General features: G+C 37.6%; 1 protein-coding gene across 1 annotated transcript in view; it reads left to right on the top strand.

Annotated features, from left to right (window-relative positions):
- Positions 1 to 14,760, top strand: part of LOC106138895 (tau-tubulin kinase 1) — a 68,915-nt gene that overhangs the window by 14,244 nt on the left and 39,911 nt on the right. Inside the window, exons 2-5 of the mRNA XM_060952945.1 lie at positions 4,469 to 4,649; positions 12,021 to 12,091; positions 13,199 to 13,287; positions 14,648 to 14,703. Of these exons, the coding sequence (XP_060808928.1) occupies positions 4,594 to 4,649; positions 12,021 to 12,091; positions 13,199 to 13,287; positions 14,648 to 14,703 (272 nt within the window). The 5' untranslated portion in view covers positions 4,469 to 4,593. The remainder of the gene's footprint in view (positions 1 to 4,468; positions 4,650 to 12,020; positions 12,092 to 13,198; positions 13,288 to 14,647; positions 14,704 to 14,760) is intronic.

The following is a 14,760-nucleotide window of genomic DNA, read 5'->3' as shown; positions in this document are numbered from 1 at the left end:
ATATAGTATCGTTGAGTTAATATCTCGTAACACAAGTCTCGAACTTACTTCGAGGCTAACTCAATATGTGTAATTTATTTATTTAGTCACCTTTTACGACATCTATGGGAAAGATATGGAGTGATCTTATTCTAAATTGACGTAAACCACACGGCTTCAGTTTAAATACCCGGTTATTGCTATAATTCTATTTTCATTTGTTTACTTGCCAATGTACTACCTTTATTTCCGTGTTTATTAGTAGACAATCAGGTCGTCTGTTCATCATTCCCAATTCAACAGCTTTGGGTCATTGCTCTGATTCTACTACCTTAGTAAGGTACCTACTACCCGCGACGCCGTATTTATCGCGCGATAAACTATCTCTAATCGCTTTTAATTATGTTGTCAACCTGTGTTAGTGGACGTTATCCTACTACTATTATAAAGGCGAAAGTTTGTATGGATGTATGGATGTTTGTTACTCTTTCACGCAAAAACTACTGAACCGATTACCATGAAATTTGGTATGTAGGTAGCTGAAGACCCAGAATAACACATAGGCTACTTTTTATCCCAGAGTTCCCGCGGGATTGATAGGGTTTCCATGCGGACGAAGTCGCGGGCGGCCTCTAGTTTTATTATATATGTATATACCTTGATCAATCGGAAGCCAGAAACCAAACAAGAGAGAGATGAATTCGCGAGAGCGAAAGAAGTATGCAGGGATCGTGTAGCCTCTGCCTACCCCTCCGGGAATGAGGTTTGATTTTGTGTTAGGCTATTATTCCAATTTCTAAGTTCATAACCATTATCTATGCTTGCACTATCTGTATTGCTACTAAGGGCTATGCCTACCCCGCAAGGGATATAGACGTGACATGTGTTTGTATGTGTTTTATAATTATATATAAACAAAGTTGAACGCACTGTCATAGGAATTCATACGTGGACCTTTGATCATGTGAAATGTTATTTATGAAGAACAAATGGTTGACTTGTTATTCTGTCTACAAAAATTTATTGATAAAATGTATTTTTGTAGTTCAAAGAGGTTAGCCGTGTAAATCAGTAATTTATTAATTACCTACTAACCTTAGCCGGCTGTTACACATGTAGGTACATGGTCGCTTATCCCTTAGGAAGAACCTGGTTTTCCCGGGTGAATGCTTTTAAATATTTCTTTTTTAATGAATCTCAATTCTATCATTCACCCAAACAGCTGAATGTGACCTATCAGTCTTTTCAAGACTATTGACTCTGTCTATCCCGCAATGGATATAGACGTGATTATATGTGTGTATGTATGTATATTATCGCCAGTCTGATGATGAGTTATTTCGGAGTTAATCAATGGCATTCATAGCGACGCGAAATTTTTGAACTTAGACCTGTCCATTATGAATATTTTCAAGACTATTGGCTTCGTCTACCCCGCGAGCGATATAGACGTGATTATATGTGTGTATGTATGCATGTATATTACTAAATACTCGTTTAAATGAGCAGTAGACGCGCGCTGGGCCCATAACCTGCTGTAGATCTTTAAAACAAAATACTAATTGAAGCGAACAAAACAGGTATTTAAGTTATAAATGATATTAAACTTTCGCGTTGCATAATACAATTTATATAATAATATAGATATTAAACGCACAAGTTACGTAGGTACCTTTATTTTATTTTGGATGTTTCGAATCAAAACTTCCGCTGCTTTTCAGCCGCTCGGTGACCACTAATCTTTGTGACATGTTTCGAAACGTCCGATATTAAATAGAGGTATGTTACGTGCTCGTTTAATACCTGTATTATTTATAAACCTTTAATTTACCTACCTTAATTATACATATATTTCCTACCTTGATACCTTTAATTTTTATTTTCTGAAGTTAGACACTGACTGTACATTTTTAGTCTGTAGTTGAATGGAAGACGTAAAAGCAATAACTGATAATAATAATAAATTAATTAATATATGTATACGGGACAAATTACACTAATTGAGTTAGCCTCGAAGTAAGTTCGGGACTTGTGTTACGAGATACTAACTCAACGATACTATATTTTATAATAAATACATATATAGATAAACATCCAAGACACAGGACAATCAGAAAACGTTCTTTGATTGACAGACAACGTTATACCTAATCGAAATCTCTCGGTGTCGTAAGGTAAAAATTTGTATATTCCTTGGGAAAGTTGGTGAAGTACCTACTAAGAGAGATTATCTTGTAATTTCCAAGGGAACAAGAACGTGCAAAATGACATGACAAACGCGACGCTGCGCCGATTTTGTCGCCCGAAAACCAATCTCTGCTTCGCTTTTTATTATATAAAGTGAAACGGGACAGCGATAGTTTTTAGCGCGATAAAAACAGCGTCGCGCGATCCAAGCTAAGGGGGCTGGCGATAATATAAACATTATCCGCCATCTTAAATTCCTAGTTCAATTTATGATGCATCTGACACACTTCAGAAAATATTCGTGTTTCATATCATTTCACAATACATGTTTAGTTTGTTTTCGTCTACATGTAAACTCAACTCACGCGTTGAATTCTACCTTTTTTTATTCTCACGCGCGTGTTTCTACCTACATTTTTCTATACTCGAACTAGACGTCATTCAAAAAATGAAAAAAAAATACAGAAAAAAGTAGTTATACTATAGAAAAAAAAACTATATTTAAACATATTTCTCTTCCCATACCGATTGTAAGAGTCAATCAAGAGAAAGGCTAATAAACTTTGAATAGGCTAACCTGTCACTATTTGAATCTCAATTTTATTATTAAGCCATACAGCTGAACGTGACCTTGCAGTCTTTTCAGGACTGTGGTGTCTGTTTACCCCGTGAAAAATAAAGATGTGATTGTATGTATAATTTCTTGCTGAAAGACCTAATTGATAATTATTCTTTAAAACAAAGATACTACCATAAATTCAAAACTTTTGCTTGTTTAACCACATGCCCATGATTTATTCAAAACGCCTGCTAGTTTTGATTAGCAATATTTTGTCAGCTTGAGACATTTATATTCTAATTATTGTAGGATACAATGTAGAAAAAAAATTATACAAAGTTATTTTTGACTATTGTTAATAGTTTTTCGTATGTTTACTTGTATGAACTAGTATTTTGAGACGCGATCTCTTGCCAACAGGAGCGGCCGTTTAATAAAGTAAATAAACACACAAAATGCTCATTTGATTGATGTACTACACATATATCTACATAAATCACGCCTCTTTCCTGGAAGGGTAGACAGATACTACATCTTTATATTTACCACGATCCCAGCATACTTGTTTCGCTTACATAACTACATATAATCATGTATATTTCCCTTGCAAGGTAGACAGAGTCAACGGTCTTGAAAAGACTGATAGGCCACGTTCAGCTTTTTGGCTTAATGTTAGAATAGATATTCAAATAGTGACAGGTTGCTAGCCTAAAAGAAGAATCCCAAATTAATAAGCTTATACCTTAGTCACCTTTTGCGACTTCAATAAAAAATACAGAGAAAAGAGATGAATGGACGCCGCTCCGCTTAACTCCACCGCCAAGAGTAAGCTCTTGAATTTAAGAAGAAGGAAAAGTATGTACGAGTATAGATATCTAATAAATATTAATAAGATATAATAATAACGGAAACTATAGTGTTTCTAGGGCGCTGTTTGTTCGTTCTATTTCGATGAGAACAGGTGACGCCTACGCAGAATAACATTAACAAAGACGAATATTTATAGTTTGGGCTGAAAACAGTTTTGTGACAAGAACCATAGTGAGCGGGTAAAACAATAATAAGAAAAAAAAGAAAGAAAAAGCTTTATTTGACGCAAAAAGTAACATTACATTGATCATAATCATGGAAATAAAAAAGAACATAATGCGACCAAGAGGGTTTCCACTCAGCATAATAATATGCATTATTTAGTTAGTTAAATCTTGAAAATGTATCTAATCGTTAAAACGTATCTTGATCAAATTAAGGACGTCCTGGCAAAGGGTCAGGTCAAGAGTACCCGAAACCGCCGAGCTTGCACGAGAGTTATGAATGTGGACGAAGCGAAGGATGCAGAGATCGCGGCAAGTGGAAAGATGTAGTCTCTGCCTACCCCTCTGCGAAAGAGGCGTGATTTTATATATGTACCTATGTTAAATTTTGGGTACCGCTTCAAAGGTAAACTTGATAGTCTTTTTTAAATAGGTGTATGTCGCAGAATAGGATCACTCCATCTCTTTCCCATGGATGTAGTAAAACGCGACTAAGGGATAGGCTAATAAACTTGGGATTCATTTTTGGCGATAGGCTAGCAACCTGTCACTATTTGAATCTCAATTCTATCATTAAGCCAAATAGCTGTACGTGGCCATTCGGTCTTTTCAGGACTGTTGGCTCTGTCTACCCCGCAAGGGATATACGTGACCGTATGTATGTTATTTAAGTTAATTTGTATTCTAAAATTACTTTCTCTTGTTACAGGTCATCAAATAAAAACAATCTACAAAATTAACTCTTATTAGTAACGTAAAAATCATAAATGGAGGTAGTTAGATAACGCGGAACAGAGACAGAGCTACTTGGAACCGTGTGTTAGAACGAGAGGGATGTCTTTGGTGGCTCCTAGAAGGGTCCAATTGGACTGGGCCCACTCCATACCATGGTATGTATGAGCATTAAATTAAGAATATTTTTAAGACTGTTGGCTCTGTCTACCCCGCAAGGTATATACGCGTGGATATATGTATGGCCCACTCGATACCATGGTATGTATGAGCATTAAATTAACGATATTTTTAAGACTGTTCTGTTCACCCCGCAAGGGATATAGGCGTGATTATATGTATGGCCCACTCGATACCATGGTATGTATGAGCATTAAATTGACAATATATTTAAGACTGTTGGCTCTGTCTACCCCGCAAGGGAAGGCGTGGTCATATGTATGGCCCACTCGATACCATGGTATGTATGAGCATTAAATTAACGATATTTTTAAGACTGTTGGCTCTGTCCACCCCGCAATGGATATAGGCGTGGTTATATGTATGGCCCACTCCATACCATGGTATGTATGAGCATTAAATTAACGATATTTTTAAGACAGTTGGCTCTGTCCACCCCGCAATGGACATAGGCGTGGTTATATGTATGGCCCACTCCATACCATGGTATGTATGAGCATTAAATTAACGATATTTTTAAGACAGTTGGCTCTGTCCACCCCGCAAGGGTTATAGGCGTGGTTATATGTATGGACCACTCGATACCATGGTATGTATGAGTATTAAATTAACGATATTTTAAAGACTGTTGGCTCTGTCTACCCCGCAAGGGACATAGGCGTGGTTATATGTATGGCCCACTCGATACCATGGTATGTATGTGTATTAAATTAACGATATTCTTAAGACTGTTGGCTCTGTCCACCCCGCAAGGGATATAGGCGTGGTTATATGTATGGCCCACTCGATACCATGGTATGTATGAGCATTAAATTAACGATATTTTTAAGACTGTTGGCTCTGTCCACCCCTCAAGGGATATAGGCGTGATTATATGTACCTATGGCCCACTCGATACCATGGTATGTATGAGCATTAAATTAACGATATACTTAAGACTGTTGGCTCTGTCCACCCCGCAATGGATATAGGCGTGGTTATATGTATGGCCCACTCGATACCATGGTATGTATGAGCATTAAATTGACAATATATTTAAGACTGTTGGCTCTGTCTACCCCGCAAGGGAAGGCGTGGTCATATGTATGGCCCACTCGATACCATGGTATATATGAGTATTAAATTAACGATATTTTAAAGACTGTTGGCTCTGTCTACCCCGCAAGGGATATAGGCGTGGTCATATGTATGGCCCACTCGATACCATAGTATGCATGAGTAGTATTAAATTAACGATATTTTAAGGACTAACCTTTTTATGTGCCGTGTGTTCGTCACCAATAGAAAAATGAATAGGACCACTCCGTCCCTTTCTCATGGATGTCGTAAAAGGCGACCAAATGATAACTTATAAACTTGGGATTCTTCTTTTAGGCGATGGGCTAGCAACCTGTCACTATTTGAATCTTCATTCTAACCTAAAGCCAATTTTATGACTGTTGGCTCTGTCTACCAGGCAAGGGATATAGACATGATAATATGTTATGTAACAGAGAAGTGTATTTAGCAGCTATTGCCAGTGACTATTGTAGTAGTTAGAACTGAAATGTACAAAATGATATATGAATTGAATTGCCTTAGTCACCTTTTACAATATCCATCCATCTAAAGTGTCAGTAACCACACGGCACCAGACAGACAGAATAACCTTAACTTTATATTATAAAACTTGACGGCTCCTGTGGCGCAGCGGTAGTACGCTTGTCTGTGACACCGGGTTCGAATCCCGGCCAAGGTATGAAGAGAAAAGAACTTTTTCTGATTGGCCTGGGTCTTGGATGTTTATCTATATAAGTGTTTATTATAAAATATAGTATCGTTGAGTTAGTATCTCGTAACACAAGTCTCGATCTTACTTCGAGGTTAACTCAATCTGTGAAATTTGTCCCGTATATATTTATTTATATATGTTTCCTTTACTTGACCTTTACAATCTGAGTGGGAAGAGAGGGAAAGTCACACACTAAGTTTTTCCTTGTCTATGGAAGGTAAATTAGTGCCTAGGTATAGAAAATCTGAACTTTATACCTACTTAGCAAGTTCAAATGACAACAAGGTTACTATAGAATTGAAAATCATGTAAGACTGTAGAATTGGCAATGTACCTAATAGGTAATATGTATACTAACTGTGTCCGCAACTTCGTCCGCGTGGAATAGTAATTTGGGCATCATTGAAGCCCTCAAGGACGAATAATTTTCCCCTTTTTTTCACATTTTCCATTTTTTTGCTCCTTACCTAGTTGCAGCGTGATGTTTCATAGCCTAAAGCCTTCCTCGATACATTGTCTATTCAACGAAAAAGAATTTTTCAATTCGAACCAATAGTTCCTGTGATTAGCACGTTCAAACAAACAAACTCTTCAGCTTTATAATATTAGTATAGATATAAAAACTAGTCTATATCCCTTGCGTAGACAAATTTAACAATCTTGAAAAGACTGAAAGCCCACGTTCAAGAGTTTGAATTAAAATGAAATTGAGGTTATTTACTTAAAATGTAGCTACTAGTGAATGTGTCAATGCAACTGTGATAATCTTCCTCCTGGCTTTAGTCCCGGTTGCATCCTTACCACTCCGGAAAAGAGCCTGAGTCTATGACCATGGATCCCGGATTAGGTGAGTTAGGTTAAGGAAAAATCTAATGGTACATTAGATTTTTCATCTTGAAGATGAAAAATCTTGAAGATGAAAAATCTTCAAATCAATTATGAAATTTATTTAACAACTGCGCTGAAAATTGCGTTCGTTGCAGACCATTTTTAAGTATACCTAGATTCAAAACATTCAAATACAGTATGTCATTTCTATTGTCTTATATGATTCCGAACTCTACATATGTGTCCAACAATCCAGCCTATTTTAGTTATACCTAGATTCAAAACATGTAGATACAGTGTGGCATTTCTATTGTCTTATAAGATTCCGAACTCTACATATGTGTCCAACGATCCAGCCTATTTTTAGGTATACCTAGATTCAAAACCATTTAGATACAGTGTGGCATTTCTATTGTCTTATATGATTCCGAACTCTATGTGTCCAACGATCCAGCTTATTTTCTAGGTCAATGGGTATCTAAGAATACTGAAATAGATATGGAGACCTTATAGAAATAACTGTGGATCCTGTGGCCCATAATAAAACCACTCTAGTCTTTTTTGCGTGGATGACGTTAAAGACGAGTAAGGAATTATACTTTCGCCTTAGTGTAACAACAATAATTTAATGAGATTGAATCACGAAATTAAGTAATACCTACTATGTGTATGTAACACATATTACGTCTTTATACCTTACGGGGTAGACAAAGACGCCAGTCTAACAAAACAACAAAGCCCGACCTAAAAGGCAGGAAGGTAGAAACATTTTCACTGGGTAATGGCAAATAAATGATTTAAGGTCAACTCAAATTAATAATGATTGGCCAAAGAAATATAACTAACTAGTTTCAAGTTTTCTTTTAGGAAAAAAAGGAGTACGGATTTCCAAAAAAATATTTTGGTGAAGACGAGTCGAAGCTGATATAGGGGAAAATAAAAATTAAACTTAAAGTAACAAACATACACAATAACAAAATAACAATAAATAGTTATTTATAATTACTTATGAGATATATAATACTTATTAATTTATGAGTAAAAAAGACAAAAAAAAACTTTTTTATACAAAGGTCGTCGACCTCGCAGATAAACTGCAACTTCACTTCAAGAAGCACGAAATTCACGAAAGCCAAAACGAAAGCTCACCCGTCAGCCGTCAGCTGAGCGAACCTAGCTAACTTCACTCAGTAAAAATACACCTGTCATGGCAGCGGTGGCAGCGCGATCGATGCCTTTGATCTCCGCTTTTATAAACGTGAAAACATAAAAAATATGTAACGCTATGCGGTATGTGACGTCGATTTCGCGTTCACTATATCTAAACAATTATATACAGTGTAATATCCCGCAAGTTCAGTGTTTTTTCTGTGAGTTTCGAGCACATCTAAATATATTCCCTGTCAAACGAGTCGACATTTAAAATTTTTCTTGGTAAGTTTTCCGTTTTTCTTAGTGATAATTGGGTGTAGGTGTGTAGAGATAGAATAGACCCGTTTGTTTTTTTACTTGTAAAGCTGATTTCAATTGTGAAATTCGGCTTGTGAATAGTTGAAAATCGATTGTTGGTGGGTGGGTTGCCGAGGTTATAGCTGTCTCGCAATTTTATAACCCGACCGCGACGCGGAGTGACGCAACGACGGGTTGCCGCATCGTGTCGTAGTGTGTTTTAATTATGCCGGATTACTATATGTATCCCTTTCTGGCGCTAATGTCTTTTAATTTTGTAATTTTTTTTCGGGACGAATTGATATTTTTCTAAATAGAATCTTATTGGAACATTAGCTAAAAATATTCTTAGTGAAATGTTATTTTCATGTATCACGATCTATTTTTGTTACGATACAATTATTCGGTTACACAGGCCGTATTAAATCAATACATTACTTTTGCAAGTGATTTACCGATGCATAATTAAAATTCAGATTCTAAATTTCTAATACATTATTGAAAGTAGATATTTGTTTAATTATCTCTCTGTTTATTCGATAATTGTCTTCTGTCATTTCCATAATAAACTTGTAATAAATGTTACTTGTCTTCACAAAGCTCATAATAAAAAGCTTCTACACGCGACGTCGCTCTCGCCCTTATTCCGAAAAAATACTTCCTAAGCGGAAATCAATGTTATTGTACTATCTGTTTGTCGTATTACAGCAACCATAGGTTAGAAGTACATTGTAGTCCATCCTTTAGTAGGTATACTAGCAATGCCCTGAGGCTTCACTCCCGTGAAATTTCTCGAAAAAATTTAACTTATATGTTATTCCAGTTAATATTCTACATGTGTAGTAAATTTTATCCATATCTGTCCAGTAGATTTTGCGTGAAAGAGTAAGAAACACACACATCTTTACAATATTATAGACATTATTTATAATATTCATTCTTCCTTATATAAAATATATATTATTTTGATTCAATTCAAATCTTTATTGCATATCATAAAATATATCAGTTGAATTACAGTTACTGCTTATAAATAGGTACAATATGAAGCATAATATACACACAACAAACACCAAATCTTTTTTTTCTTTAATTTTGTTAATTATTGAAGACAGAGACATTCAGTAAATCATAGATGTATTAGGAACTGTATATGATTTTATAATAAGTTGCCTTTTATAAGAAGTTGCCGGAGTTGGTTGATGTCTGACCAAAATTTCAAAGCATATGTAAAGAAAATACTTTGTGGGAAGGCTTATTATAGGACTGATGATTACCTGAATGATAAAAACATCTGGCTTGAGCTTGGCACAGGAACCACATAAAGATTTTTAGTTTGATTTGAACATACATACATATGGTCACGTCTATATCTCTTGCAGGGTAGACAGAGCCAACAGTCGTGAAAAGACTGAATGGCCACATTCAGCTTTTTTTTCTTTTTTGGTTTAATGATAGAATTGAGATTCAAATAGTGACAGGTTACTAGCCCATTGCCTAAAAAAAGAATCCCAAGTTTGTAAACCTATCCCTTAGTCGCCTTTTACGACATTCATAGGGAAAAGATGGAGTGGTGCTATTCTTTTTTGTACTGGTGCCAGGAACCACACGGCATTCATAGTAATGAATTAAAAATATTGAATTTGGAGACGCTGGACGTCAAGACACAGGAACACAGAATCATAATACGCAGAATTAGTTTGCAATGAAGTGTTTTATTCATTCATAGTGCCGTGTGGTTCCCGGCACCAATACAAAAAAGAATAGGACCACTCTATTTCTTTCCCATGGATGTCGTAAAAGGCGACTAAGGGCCAGGCTTACATACTTGTGATTCTCTTTTTAGGCGATGGGCTAGCAACCTGTCACTATTTGGATCTTAATACCATCATTAAGCCGAGCAGCTGAATGTGGCCATTCAGTCTTTTCAGGACTATTAGCTCTGTCTACCTCATAAGGGATATAGATGTGACTATATGTATGTATGTTTTATTCATTCATCGATTCCCCTTGACATTTTTATATCCCAGATTGATAGACTGTTATTTTTTTTTTATTCTACTCAACCTACCAGCTTAAAGTAGGTTGTATGTGAAGACAAAAATAGAATTGTAAATCCATACTCGTATTATAAAAAATATGGTCAAGTGCGCGTTAAAATCACGTGGAGAGGGTTTTTTTTTTACGTGAAACGGGACAGCGATTATTTTCCATACATACATATGGTCATGTCTATATCCCCTGTGGGGTAGACAGAGCCAACAGCCTTGAAAAGACTGATTTGCCACGCTCAGCTATTTGGCTTAATGATAGAATTGAGATTCAAATTGGACAGGTTGCTAGCCCATCGCCTAAAAGAGGAATCTCAAGTTTATAAGCCTATCCCTTAGTCGCCTATTACAACATCCGTGGGAAAGAGATGGAAAGGTCCTATTCTTTTTTGCAATGGTGCCGGGAACCACACGGCACGGTATACAGTCACGGTAAGGTATACAGACGTGATTATATGTATGTATGTATGTAAGGTTAAGAGACATGGCCTCTCTCTCCTCTTAGACTCCTCCAGCGCTCGCAAAGTAGCTCGCTATCCTCAGGAGATATCGCAGGAGATCCAGCCAATAGCCGCCTGAGGATAACGAGCTACTTACTTGGTAGGATGCGCGTGCGCAGACTTTGTTAGGGGTCCGGGCGGCGAAGTGGGGCGCAGGGGAGACCACGGCGGCGGCACCACGACACAAGTTTACTGACAAAGGCGGATATTTCTTTCGGGAATATTCCCACGGGAACTAGGTTTCAGACAAAATCTTGCTGATACAATTTACACGGAAAAATTCGCAGGCAGCAAGCCTGTTATCAGTACAGCGGTAAACTAATAATTTAACTATGATTAATTTCAACAACCCACTTAGATAATGTTAATTAAGTAGATAAATTTCTATTTTGTGTTTTTGCCTATCACGGTGGCAAAATTGGAAAATAATTACATGTTCTATGCGAACTTAAATTCAAAGTAATTATAATCAAGTGCCTTGTGGTTCCCGGCGTCAATAGAAAAAAGAATAGGACCACTCCATCTCTTTCCCATGGATGTCGTTAAAGGCGACTAAGGGATAAGCTCATACACTTGGGATTCTTCTTTTAGGCGATGGTCTAGCAACCTGTCTCAATTCTATCTTAGAGTCAAATAGCTGAACGTGGCCATTCAATCTTTTCAAGACTGTTGGCTCTGTCTGCCCCGCAAGGGATATAGACGTGACCGTGTGTATGTATGTATGTAAAATAACTCTTTGTATTGTTACAGGGAACAAGAGCCGAAGTGCGAGAGGGAGTCGCCGTTCAAACAGAAGCCGTCGCAGCGGTCCAACAGATCAGGTATTACATACATACATACATATGGTCACGTCTATATCCCTTGCGGGGTAGACAGAGCCAACAGTATTGAAAAGACTGAATGGCCACGTTCAGCTGTTTGGCTTTATGATGGAATTGAGATTCAAATAGTGACAGGTTGCTAGCCCATCGCCTAAAAGAAGAATCCCATGTTTATAAGCCTATCCCTTTGTCGCCTTTTACGACATCCATGGGAAAGAGATGGAGTGGTCCTATTATTTTTTGTTTTGGTGCCGGTAACCACTCGGTACTTCCGGGAACCACATACATACATAAATCACGCCTCTTTCCCGGTGGGGTAGGCAGAGACCACATCTTTCCACTTGCCACGATCCCTGCACACACTTCTTTCGGTTCATCCACATTCATAACACTCTTGCATGCAAGCTCGTCGGTTTCGGGTTGGTACTCTTGATCAGGTATTACCGAGGAATTTTATTGATTAACTAGCTGTGCCCGCGACTTCGTCCGCGTGGAATAGTTATTTTGGGCATCATTGACGTCCTCAAGGATGAATAATTTTCCCCGTTTTTTTTCACATATTCCATTATTTCTTTGCTCCTTATAGTTGCAGCGTGATGTTATATAGCCTAAAGCCTTCCTCGATAAATGGTCTATTCAGCGCAAAATTTCAATTTGAACCAGTAGTTGCTGAGATTAGCGCGTTCAAACAACTCTTCAGCTTTATAATATTAGTATAGATTGCGATGCTCAACAGGGTTCATATTGTACCTACTTATAAGCAGAAACTCTAATTCAACTGATGCACTCTATATGTAATAATAATTTTAAATTGAATCAGCTCATTGCATGGTATCCCATTTTGACATTACATTCAGACGGCCTCTGTGGCGCAGCGGTAGTACGCTTCTCTGTGACACCGGAGGTCCCGGGCTCGAATCCCGGCCACGGCATGATGAGAATATAACTTTTTCTAATTGGCCTCGGTCTTGGATGTTTATATTCATAAGTATTTATTATAAAAATATAGTATCGTCGAGTTACTTACTACGTACTTCGAAGCTAACTCAATCTGTGTAATTTGTCCCGTATATATTTATATATTTATTTATTCCCTGCTGTTTGCAGAGTCATCGTCATCGTCAGCGGACACAGCGTCGCAGGGCTCCGGTTCGGCGGCCGCCCCGGCGCCAAGGGCGAAGCGACATGAGCCACAGGTGACATACATACATATGGTCACGTCTATATCCCTTGCGGGGTAGACAGAGCCAACAGTCTTGAAAAGACTGAATGGCCACGTTCAGCTATTTGGCTTAATGATAGAACTGAGATTCAAATAGTGACAGGTTGCTAGCCCATCGCCTAAAGGAGGAATCCTAAGTTTATAAACCTATCCCTTAGTCGCCTTTCACGACATCCATGGGAAAGAGATGGAGTGGTCCTATTCTTTTTTGTAATGGTGCCGGGAACCACACGGCACCAGGTAACATAAGATAATAATATGTAACGAAGATCATGAGAATTCTTTCAACGTTGCAAAGATGGCAAGTCATTAACAGGATTTCATTCAGGAAATAGGCGTTCGCTGGCACTGTTTCACTTCATTGTACAAGTTAATATGTTATGTGTATTATACATACATATATACAATCACGTCTATATCCCTTGCGGGGTAGACAGAGCCAACAGTCTTGTAAAGACTGAATGGCCACGTTCAGCTATTTGGCTTAATGATAGAACTGAGATTCAAATAGTGACAGGTTGCTAGCCCATCGCCTAAAAGAGGAATCCTAAATTTATAAACCTATCCCTTAGTCGCCTTTTACGACATCCATGGGAAAGAGATGGAGTGGTCTTATTCTTTTTTGTAGTGGTGCCGGGAACCACACGGCACCAGGTAACATAAGATAATAATATGTAACGAAGATCATGAGTATTCTTTCAACGTTGCAAAGATGGCAAGTCATTAACAGGATTTCATTAAGGAAATAGGCGTTCGCTGGTACTGTTTCACTTTATTGTACAAGTTATGTCTATTATACATACATACATACAATCACGTCTATATCCCTTGCGGGGTAGACAGAGCCAACAGTCATGTAAAGACTGATAGGCCACGTTCAGCTATTTGGCTTTAAGATAGAATTGAGATTCAAATAGTGACGGGTTGCCAGCTCATCGCCTAAACGAAGAATCCCAAGTTTACAAGCCTACCCCTTAGTCGCCTTTTGCGACATCCATGGGACAGTGATGAAGTGGTCCTATTCTTTTTCTATTAGTGCCGGGAACCACACGGCACTAATAATAATAATTAATAAATAAATATATACGGGACAAATTACACAGATTGATTTAGCCTCGATGTAAGTTCGAGACTTGTGTCTCAACGGTATACGATACTAACTCAACGTAGTACATGTTTTATTTCAAGTTTACAAGTCTATCCCCTAGTAGCACTTTTACAACATCCATAGGAAAGAGTCGTCCTATTCTTTTTTTTGTTGGTGCCTGGAACCACACGGCACTGAAACTAATGAACGAAACGGTTTAAAATGTGTTTCTTTTTTTTTATTACAGAGAGAAGAGAAACGAGAGGAAGCCGCCCCGAGAGTACAAACAAACCCATTATTGAGGTGAGTACTTACATACATACATACATTATAGTCACGTCTATATCCCTTACGGGGTAG

This window comes from Amyelois transitella, chromosome 30 (assembly GCF_032362555.1).
Source record: "Amyelois transitella isolate CPQ chromosome 30, ilAmyTran1.1, whole genome shotgun sequence".
Taxonomy (NCBI): Eukaryota; Metazoa; Arthropoda; class Insecta; order Lepidoptera; family Pyralidae; genus Amyelois; species Amyelois transitella.
This window is presented reverse-complemented; position numbering and strand designations above follow the sequence as displayed.